General features: G+C 45.0%; 1 protein-coding gene across 1 annotated transcript in view; it reads left to right on the top strand.

Moving 5' to 3' along the window:
• hmcn1 (hemicentin 1) overlaps positions 1–11639 on the top strand; it is a 238272-nt gene that overhangs the window by 135227 nt on the left and 91406 nt on the right. Inside the window, exons 26-34 of the mRNA XM_031838031.1 lie at positions 5–199; positions 1343–1473; positions 2922–3069; positions 3674–3800; positions 3900–4054; positions 4208–4486; positions 5328–5609; positions 10574–10682; positions 10836–11005. Of these exons, the coding sequence (XP_031693891.1) occupies positions 5–199; positions 1343–1473; positions 2922–3069; positions 3674–3800; positions 3900–4054; positions 4208–4486; positions 5328–5609; positions 10574–10682; positions 10836–11005 (1596 nt within the window). The remainder of the gene's footprint in view (positions 1–4; positions 200–1342; positions 1474–2921; positions 3070–3673; positions 3801–3899; positions 4055–4207; positions 4487–5327; positions 5610–10573; positions 10683–10835; positions 11006–11639) is intronic.

Here is an 11639-nt window from a genome sequence, read left to right as displayed (position 1 = left end):
TCAGGCACTCCTACCCCTGTGATCAAGTGGTTGCGTAACGGTCAGGAGCTGACAGGGAACGAACCCGGTCTGACCATCATGGAGGATGGAACCCTTCTCATACTGGCATCAGTGTCTCAGCTGGACAACGGAGAGTATGTCTGCACTGCCGCCAACGAGGCTGGCACCACCCAGAAGAAGTACCAGCTCAAAGTCAACGGTGAGCTAGCCTAGCGTAAAATACTACAATATTACTGTAGTAGTAGTGGTACTGAATCAATAGTAGAACTGAATCATAATAATAGTAGAACTGAATTATATGGTAGTATATGGTAACACTTTGTCATATGGTAACACAGTGTCTTACAGTGTCTCACAGTGTCTTAATACTATATAATGTGCTATTACTGCTAAAGTACTATATTAATACTATGTAATTTGGTATTATTGCTAAAGTACTATATTAATACTATGTAATGTGGTATTACTGCAAAAGTACTATATTAATACTATGCCATGTGGTATTACTTTTAAAGTACTATATTATTTACGGACATTCTAGGAATAAATAAATAAGTAAATAGTAAATACTAGGAATAGATTGTCCACCATCTATGCGTTATCCAGACAGAAAAAAGAAATGGGCAAAAGAACATTTAGATTTAGAGCAATAAAGAAATGGAATAAATTAACTGAGCAAACCTTTCAATATATAAGTTTAAAATTATTTAAAAACAATTTAAATATAGTATATAGAAATGTTGTGGGACTATAGTAGATGAAGAATCAATATATATATATATTTATTTTTTATTTTTTATTTTTTATTTTTTAGATTGAGTATTTATTGGGTCATTATGCTAGTGTATTATGTATGTTTGTAATAGTGTGTTATATGTGAAAGTGTGTTTGTATTATAAATTGTATTTTAATGTTAAGGACTCTTGGAAGATTAGTCCAAATGGGGACTAAAAGAGATCCTAATAAAATCTAATCAAATTAATACAATGTCATGTGGTAGTACTTTTAAAGTACTATATTCATACTATGTCATGTGGTAGTACTTAAAAAAAAATTCTATTACTACTTTGTAATGTGGTAGTACTGCTAAAATGCTATGGTAATACTTTGTAATGTGGTAGTACTGCTAAAATGCTATGGTAATACTTTGTCATGTGGTATTACTGCTAAAATAAGATGGTTGTTAGTATTCAGGTTAAAAGAAATAGGGTAAAACGCTGGTCGCTGTCTGCGGTGAGTAAAGAAACAATCTTTACCCTCCACTACGCTACTAGTAGCACTGTTGCGGTATAGCATAATATAGCATAGCAGACCTGACCTTTGTTCTATGCCCTCCATGCAGTGCCTCCAGATCTCCGTGACAACGGGTCGCCGGGCAACGTGTCGGTGGTTCTGAACCAGCCCACCAACCTGGTGTGTGATGTCACAGGAAGTCCCGTTCCCGTCATCACCTGGTACAAGGATGGCGTTCCTGTAGGTGAACTCATATTACACAGCTGCTGTAGAGATGGTTGTTAGGATAAAACATAAGTCATCCACATTCATTTGATATATAATAGAGTGTCTCCTGAATAGATTATTGACTACTAATAAATCGGCCTTTTAGTCTTGGATTGTTTTACACTACTAAATATTGTGAATATGATAACAGACCTCTAATCATTAAATATGTCCATTACTTAGAGCAGGGGTATTCAAATCTTACCTTACGAGGTCCAGAGTACTCGGCCTATACGAGGGTCCAGAGTACTGGGCCTATACGAGGTCCAGAGTACTGGGCCTATACGAGGTCCAGAGTACTGGGCCTATACGAGGTCCAGAGTACTGGGCCTATACGAGGTTCCAGAGTACTGGGCCTATACGAGGTCCAGAGTACTGGGCCTATACGAGGGTCCAGAGTACTGGGCCTATACGAGGGTCCAGAGTACTGGGCCTATACGAGGTTCCAGAGTACTGGGCCTATACGAGGTCCAGAGTACTGGGCCTATACGAGGGTCCAGAGTACTGGGCCTATACGAGGTCCAGAGTACTCTGCCTATACGAGGTCCAGAGTACTGGGCCTATACGAGGTCCAGAGTACTGGGCCTATACGAGGTCCAGAGTACTGGGCCTATACGAGGTCCAGAATACTGGGCCTATACGAGGTCCAGAGTAGCATCACAGGTAGCATCACGGGTAGCATCACAGGTAGCATCATGAATGGTTTGTGTGTCAGGCCGTGTGTGAGTCTGTGTGTGTGTGTGGAATAAAAACAGCAACGGTGAAATACTGTTTCTAATGATGTTTTAGAAGCAGCAGGCTCATAGATAACACATCACAATAATAATGATGAGATATTCATATGGGAGCATAAGCCTAAACTGTACAGTGTAATGGAATATATTCCTGCAGGCTAAGTGTTGTCATTTGGCTGCCACTGTGTTCTTTCTTCTCCAACAGAGCTCATGTCCTGCAGATGGGAAAATCATCATGTTCATTCAGTAATAAAGTAACACCTAAAGTATAGTTCTGTTGTCTGTCTGCTGTCAGTTCAAAAGCAGTTCAATTAACAATTCATTTTAAACGAGTACATACAGTATGTGAGTCACAGGCGGCTGGTGGAACCTATATTCGGGAGGACGGGTTCATAGTAATGGCTGGAATGGAATTAATGGAATGGCATCGAAACACATCAAACACATGGTTTCCATGTGTTTGATACCATTCCATTAGCTTATGAACCATCCTCCTCTGACCAGCCTCCACTGATAGGAGTACATACACACACACACACACACACACACACACACACACACACACACACACACACACACACACACACACACACACACACACACACACATATATATATATTTATATATTTATTCAATATGTGAATCTCTTAACGATTTCTCAATTTGTGCGTGTGCATGTGTGTGTAGGTGGTTCCCAGTAGCAGTGTTCAGATCTTGCAGCGTGGGAAGACCCTGAGGCTATTGAAGGCCGCCATGGCAGACACAGGAAGTTATAGCTGCAAGGCCATAAACATCGCAGGAAGTACAGAGAAGGACTTCCTTCTGGAAGTGCTTGGTGAGTGTAGGCAGCACTGACTGGCTGGGTGAATGGAGGCAGCACTGACTGGCTGGGTGAATGGAGGCAGCACTGACTGGCTGGGTGAATGGAGGCAGCACTGACTGGCTGGGTGAATGGAGGCAGCACTGACTGGCTGAGTGAATGGAGGCAGCACTGACTGGCTGGGTGAATGGGGGCAGCACTGACTGGCTGGGTGAATGGAGGCAGCACTGACTGGCTGAGTGAATGGAGGCAGCACTGACTGGCTGGGTGAATGGAGGCAGCACTGACTGGCTGAGTGAATGGGGGCAGCACTGACTGGCTGGGTGAATAGAGGCAGCACTGACTGGCTGGTTGAGTGGAGGCAGCACTGACTGGCTGGGTGAATGGAGGCAGCACTGACTGGCTGGGTGAATGGAGGCAGCACTGACTGGCTGGGTGAATGGAGGCAGCACTGACTGGCTGGGTGAATGGAGGCAGCACTGACTGGCTGGGTGAATGGAGGCAGCACTGACTGGCTGGGTGAATGGAGGCAGCACTGACTGGCTGGGTGAATGGGGGCAGCATTTGACTCCTTGATCTCATTCATATCTCCACTCTTCCCCTTGTTCCCCTCCTTTAGTCCCCCCCACCATCGTAGGGACTGGCTCCCCTCGGGATGTGTCGGCAGTGCTCAACCAGGAGATCAGTCTGGACTGTAAGGTCAAAGGAACTCCCTTTCCCACAATCCAGTGGTACAAAGACAGGAAGTGAGTTCCCTCTTCCATTAGTTGTGTATAGACTAATATGAACAATTCAACTGGATATGATTATAATCCCATAGGGTGTGTCTCCCCTCTCTCTCCCAGACTGGTGTTCCTAGGTGACCCCAACATAGAGGTCAGCAACAAGGGCCAGACATTGAAAATAAAGAGTGCTCGCCTCGGAGACCAGGCACACTACCAGTGTAGTGTCACCAACGCAGCGGGCAAACAGACCAAAGACTTCAACCTCAGTGTCTACGGTGGGTTTGGATCAAAGCCTGTGCGTAAATGTGTACGTGGGTCTCAGTGTGCTGTGACTAAGGTGAATTAGTCAGAGGAATGTTTAAAGAGTGTTTGCATGGGGTGTGTATTCTGATTTACATATCTCTCATCCCCTCTCACCCTCACCTTAGTCCCTCCCACTATAAAGGGTGGTAACGTGACCTCAGAGGTCACCACCCTCCTGGATAATGTAGTAATGCTGGAGTGTGAGGCGCGCGGCGTTCCGCTCCCCGCCATCACCTGGTACCGTAACGGAGAGGCCATCCTGTCCAGCTACCAGGCACAGTACGTGGACCGAGGTCACTTCCTGCGGATCCCACGCGCCCAGGCATCTGACACTGGTCAGTTCAGCTGCAGGGTCACCAGTGTGGCGGGCACTGCAGAGAAGAACTTTGAGCTGGACGTGTACCGTAAGTACCCTAACTCTACCTCAAAGAGCTGGACGTTTACCTTAATACCTCACTCTGCCTCACTTTACTGTACATTCCCTAACTCTACCTCACTTCACCGTAAGTTCCCTAACTCTTCCTCACTTTACCGTAAGAACTCTTCCTCACTTTACCGTAAGAACCCTAACTCTTCCTCACTTTACCGTAAGAACCCTAACTCTACCTCACTTTACCTTAAGAACCCTAACTCTTCCTCACTTTACCGTAAGAACCCTAACTCTTCCTCACTTTACCGTAAGAACCCTAACTCTTCCTCACTTTACCGTAAGAACCCTAACTCTTCCTCACTTTACCTTAAGAACCCTAACTCTTCCTCACTTTACCGTAAGAACCCTAACCCTTCCTCACTTTACCGTAAGAACCTTAACTCTTCCTCACTTTACTGTAAGTACTCTAGCTCACTTTACCGTAAGTACCCTAACTCTACCTCACTTTACCGTAACTACCCTAACTCTACCTCACTTTGGATGTTTACCGTTTACCTAATCCTAACATTTACCGTAAGAACCCTAACTCTACCTCACTTTACCGTAAGAACCCTAACTCTTCCTCACTTTAGTGTAAGAACCCTAACTCTTCCTCAATTTACCGTAAGTACTCTAGCTCAGTTTACCGTAAGTACTCTAACTCTACTTCACTTTACCATAAGTACCCTAACTCTACCTCACTTTTCTGTAAGAACACTATCTCTTCCTCACTTTACCGTAAGAACCTTAAGTCTTCCTCACTTTACCATAACTACCCTAACTCTACCTCACTTTGGATGTTTACCGTTTACCTAATCCTAACCTCTCTCCCTCAGTTCCTCCTTCCATCAAGGGGGGGCAGGACACCGCTACAGAGAGAAAGGTGGTACTCACTAAGCCCCTTAACCTGGAGTGTGAGGTAGGGGGGCACCCTCCACCCACCCTGACATGGTTGAAGGATGGCGTACCCGTCCGGAATGGGGAAAGCATCAACATTCTGGAGCAAGGCCGGAAAATCGAGATCCTCTCTGCTTCTGTGTCCGACGCCGGCCGCTATGTCTGCGTGGCAACCAGCGTTGCCGGGGAGAAGGAGATCAACTATGACGTCAGTGTCCTAGGTACAGTTGAAGTCGGAAGTTTGCATACATACACCTTAGCCAAATACATTTAAATTCAGTTTTTTTCACAATTCCTGACATTTAATCCTATTAAAAATTCAGTTCAGTTTTTCAGTTCTGCCCACAAATTTTCTATAGGATTGAGGTCAGAGCTTTGTAATGGCCACTCCAATACCTTGACTTTGTTGTCCTTAAGTCATTTTGCCACAACTTTGGAAGTATGCTTGGGGTCATTGTCCATTTGGAAGATCCATTTGCGATCAAACTTCAACTTTCTGACTGATTTCTTGAGATGTTGCTTCAATATATCCTAATGACACCATCTATTTTGTGAAGTGAACCAGTCCCTCCTGCAGCAAAGCACCCCCACAACATCATGCTGCCACCCCTGTGCTTCACGGTTGGGATGGTGTTTTTTGGCTTGCAATCCTCCCCCTTTTTCCTCCAAACATAACGATGGTCATTATGGCCAAACAGTTCTATTTTTGTTTCTTCAGACCAGTGGACATTTCTCCAAAAAGTACGAAAGGACACGTCTCCTTCCTGAGTGGTATGACGGCTGTGTGGTCCCATGGTGTTTATACTTGCATACTATTGTTTGTACAGATGAACGTGGTACCTTCAGGTGTTTGGAAATTCCTCCCAAGGATGAACCAGACTTGGGGAGGTCTATAAAAAAAATTGTAGGTCCTGGTTGATTTATTTTGATTTTCCCATGATGTCAAGCAAAGGGGCACTGAGTTTGAAGGTAGGCCTTGAAGTGCATCCACAGGTATACCCCCTATTGACTCAAATTATGTCAATTAGCCTATCAGAAGCTTCTAAAGCCATGACATAATTTTAAGGCACAATCAACTTAGCGTATGTAAACTTCTGACCCACTGGAATTGTGATACAGTGAATTATAAGTGAAATAATCTGTCTGTCAACAATTGTTGGAGGAATTACTTGTGTCATGCACAAAGTAGATGTCCTAACCGACTTGCCAAAACTATAGTTTTTTAACAAGAAATTTGTGGAGTGGTTGAAAAACGAGTTTTAATGACTCCAACCTAAGTGTATGTAAACTTTCGACTTCATCTGTACATACACACACACACCCACATGAACACACATATGCAAGGACACACACATGTGCGTACACACACACACACACACACACACACACACACACACACACACACACACACACACACACACACACACACACACACAGTCGCACTGTACACATCTATTAGTGTTCAAGGTGAATGACCCCCCCCAGTCCGTATGTATATTTTCTAGACCAGTAATTCAGTGTATACATTCACTGAACTGTTTCCATTGTATTGTATCTGTCATCAAAGAGCACTAATTCACAGGAAAAGACAGCTTAGGTTTTCGGTGGCCGGACCACTTCGCTCAACCTCCACTTCCATGTATCATATAGGACTGAATGAAAGACTTCCCAGAAGAAAGTGTTAACGACCTATTCTGAAGATTACCGTGGTTTAGAAGAGGGCCAGGAAGTGAGTTTGAGGAGACCACTAAGATTACAGGTGTCAGTGAAAACACTGGGTTTTTCCTTTTCTTTGTTTCAGCGTATTATTCTTTCACAGTGGTGATCAGTCAATGTCAGCAGAGAAGGCCTTGCCCAGTTAAATATCAGGACTCTACTGCTTTCTGTTTGCCAGTTAGGTTAGAGGTTAGAGGTTAGAGGTTAGAGAGGGGAGGGGAGGGGAGGGGAGAGAGAGAGAGCGAGAGAGAGAGAGAGAGCGAGAGAGAGAGAGAGAGAGAGAGAGAGAGAGAGAGAGAGCGAGAGAGAGAGAGAGAGCGAGAGAGAGAGAGAGAGATTTCCTCTGTGTCCAGATGCTTAAGGACCTCAACCATCTGTAGTCTGTATTGTCTGACATCAGAGGAGGGATGAGGGCTTTACTCTGTAGTCTGCTGAACCTACAAAAGTATGTGGACACCCCTTCAAATCAGTGGATTCGACTATTTCAGCCACATCCATTGCTGACAGTGTATAAAATCGAGCAAACAGCCATGCGATCTCCATAGACAAACACTGGCAGTAGAATGGCCTCACCGAAGAGCTCAGTGACTTTCAACGTGGCACCGTCATAGGATGTCACCTTTCCAACAAGTCAGATCGTCAAATTTCTGCCCTGCTAGAGCTGCTCCGGTCAACTGTAAGTGCTGTTATTGTAAAGTGGAAAGTCTAGGAGCAACAACGGCTCAGCTGCGAAGTGGTAGACCACACAAGCTCACAGAATGGGACCAGCAATTGCTGAAGCTCGTAGCGCGTAAAAATCGTCTGTCCTCGGTTGCAACACTCACTATCAAGTTCCAAACTGTCTCTGGAAGCAACGTCAGCACAATAACTGTTTGTTGGGAGCTTCATGAAATTAGTTTCCATGGCCAGCTGCACACAAGCCTAAGATCACCATGTGCAATGCCAAGCGTCGGTTAGAGTGGTGTAAAGCTCGCCGCCATTGGACTCTGTACTAGTGGAAACGCATTCTTTGGAGTGATGAATCACGCTTCACCATCTGGCAGTCAGACAGACTAATCTGGGTTTGGTGGATGCCAGGAGAACACTACCTGCCCCAATGCAATTTGGTGGAGGATGAATAATAGTCTTGGGCTGTTTTTCATGGTTAAGGCCCCTTAGTTCTAGTGAAGGGAAATCTTAACGCTACAGCATACAATGACATTCTAGACGATTCTGTGCCTCCAACTTTATGGCAACAGTTTGGGGAAGGCCCTTTCCTGTTTCAGCATGACAATGCCCCCGTGCACAAAGCGAAGTCATAGAGAAATGTTTTTGTCGAGATTGGTGTGGAGACTGGCCTGCCAAGTGCCCCGACTTCAATCCCATCGAACACCTTTGGGATGAAATGGAATGCGGACTGCGAGCCAGGCCTAATCGCCCAACATCAGTGCCCGACCTCACTAATGCACATGGCTAAATGGAAGTAAGTCCCTGCAGTAATGTTCCAACATCTAGTGGAAAGCCTTCCTAGAAGAGTGGAGGCTGTTATATCAGCAAAGGGGGGACCAACTCCATATTAATGCCCATGATTTTGTAATGATGTTAGACGAGCAGGTGCCCACATACTTTTAGTCATGTAGTGTAACTCTCTCTTTCTCACACACACACACACACACACACACACACACACACACACACACACACACACACACACACACACACACACACACACACACACACACACACACACACACACACACCATAGACACTGAGGTTCAGCTTGGCTCCGCTGGTCTGCTCTGCCATTTTAAACATTCGAACAGTCGGAAGATAAAGCATGAGAATGTGTGCTGCCAAAGGCAGGTTAGTTAGCCTCAGCATCAATCATCTCCATATCTGGATGGTGATGGGCTCAAGTGAATGCTGTGCATTATGCTCCACACATCACTCTCATCAGTCAATCCAGATGTATTTAATGGCTGGAATGTGATGTGAAGGATATCTGATCTAATAAACTCCGCAAAAAAAGAAACCTCCTCTCACTGTCAACTGCATTTATTTTCAGCAAATTTAACATGTGTAAATATTTGTGTGAACATAACAAGATTCAACAACTGAGACATAAACTGAACACGTTCCACAGACATGTGACTAGCAGAAATGGAACTATGTGTCCCTGAACAAAGGGGGGGGTCAAAATCAAAAGTAACCGTCAGTATCTGGTGTGGCAACCAGCTGCATTAAGTACTGCAGTGCTGCTCCTCATGCACTGCACCAGAGTTGCCAGTTCTTGCTGTGAGATGTTACCCCACTCTTCCACCAAGGAACCTGCAAGTTCCCAGACATTTCTGGGGGGTATGGCCCTAGCCCTCAGCCTCCGAACCAACAGGTCCCAAACGTGCTCAATGGGATTGAGATCCGGGCTCTTCACTGGCCATGGCAGGACACTGACATTCCTGTCTTGCAGGAAATCACACGCAAAACGAGCAGTATGGCTGGTGGCATTGTCATGCTGGAGAGTCATGTCAGGATGAGCCTGCAGGAAGGGTACCACATGAGGGAGGAGGATGTCTTCCCTGTAATACCCAGCGTTGAGAATGGCTGCAATGACAACAAGCTCAGTCCGATCCGATGAGGCTGTGCCACACCGCACCAGACCATGACGGACACTCTGTGTTACGCTCATTCCTTCAACGATAAACGTGAATCCGACCATCGCCCCTAGTGAGACAAAACATACAGTCTGAGCACTGATAGAGGGGTTGTACTTTCCTGGTGTAACTCTGGCAGTTTTTGTTGCCATCCTGTACCTGTCCCGCAGGTGTGATGTTCGGTTGTACCGATCCTGTGCAGGTGTTGTTACAAATGGTCTGCCACTGTGAGGACGATCTAAGTTTTCATATCTGTGACTTTAATTACACCTCAACGTCTGTAAGCTGGTGCATGTTCATTAATTGGTGCATGTTCATTAATTGGTGCATGTTCATTAATTGGTGCATGTTCATTAATTGTTTATGGTTTGTTGAAAAAGCATGGGAAACAGTGTTTAAACGCTTTACAATGAAGATCTGTGAAGTTATTTGGATTTTTACAAATTATCTTTGAAAGACAGGGTCCTGAAAAAGGGACATTTCTTTATTTGCTGAGTTTATGTATTGTAGTGGACAAGGTGACATGGAAACGATAGCGTGGATCAACGGTAAAATGTTGAGGTGATCTACAACGTGCAGATAGACTAAGAGGGAGGAACAGAGAGAGTCTCTCTCTTGTCGAACAGTATAGCCTAGACATGTAATTAATAGCAAGTTCTATATCAATTTCTCTACAGTATGTTTCTCTTTGTCAAGCGTAAATTAGAGAGCTTTACTTGCTCAAAATCCTTCATGTAAAAAGTAGTTTTTGGGGTTGGTGTTAGCAACAGGACAATCTTTCTCGGGCTTCTTCTGTATGTTATGGGTGTGTTTAGAACCCTCTGTCTGTCCAATCACAGTTCCCCCTGTGGTGGAGGGAGGGGAGGAGGTCACGGACACCACGGTCATCATCAACAACCTCCTGGAACTAGAGTGTCGTGCCACGGGAACACCTTCACCCATCCTAACGTAAGACCCATACACACACGATTAGACACACACACACACACACACACACACACACACACACACACACACACACACACACACACACACACACACACACACACACACACACACACACACACACACTTTAATGCGCTCTCTCTCTCTGTTCTATAGGTGGTTTAAGGACGGTCAGCCGGTCAGGCAGGGCGAGGGGGTGAGGGTCACGGCTAACGGCCGTCGGCTGGTCATCTCTCGGCCCCAGGTCTCAGACACGGCACGCTTCCAGTGTGTGGCAACCAACGAGGCCGGAGACCATAAGAGGGACTTCAATGTGGCCGTCCATGGTATACATACTGCTGTGGTTCTAGAAACTCATACTTTCTGTGATTTACCATTAGTATACAGTCCATTCGGAAAGTATTCAGACCCCTTGACTTTTTCCACATTTTGTTACGTTACAGCCTTATTCTAAAATTTATTAAATATATTTTTTCCCTCTCATCAATTTACACACAATACCCCATAATGTCACATTTACATAAGTATTCAGACCCTTGACTCAGTACTTTGTTGAAGCACCTTTGGCAGCAATTACAGCCTTGAGTTTTCCTGGCTATGACTCTACAAGCTTGGCACACCTGTATTTGGGGAGTTTCTCCCATTCTTCTCTGCAGATCCTCTCAAGCTTTGTCAGGTTGGATGGGGAGCGTCGCTGCACAGCTATTTTCAGTTCTCTACAGAGATGTTTGATCGGGTTCAAGTCTGGGTTCTAGCTAGGCCACTGTGTTTTTTCAAATGTAATCAAATCAAACTTTATTTGTCACATGCGCCGAATACAAGTGTAGACCTTACTGTGAAATGCTTACTTACAAGCCCTTAACCAACAGTGCAGTTCAAGAAGAGTTTAGAAAATATTTACCACTGTAAATAGTCCGGTGGCCATTTGATTAATTGTTCAGCAGTCTTATGGCTTGGGGG

The sequence above is a fragment of the Oncorhynchus kisutch genome, linkage group LG13 (genome assembly GCF_002021735.2).
Source record: "Oncorhynchus kisutch isolate 150728-3 linkage group LG13, Okis_V2, whole genome shotgun sequence".
Classification (NCBI taxonomy): domain Eukaryota; kingdom Metazoa; phylum Chordata; class Actinopteri; order Salmoniformes; family Salmonidae; genus Oncorhynchus; species Oncorhynchus kisutch.
The sequence above is the reverse complement of the archived record's forward strand: the minus strand, read 5'-3'. Positions and strand labels throughout refer to the sequence as shown.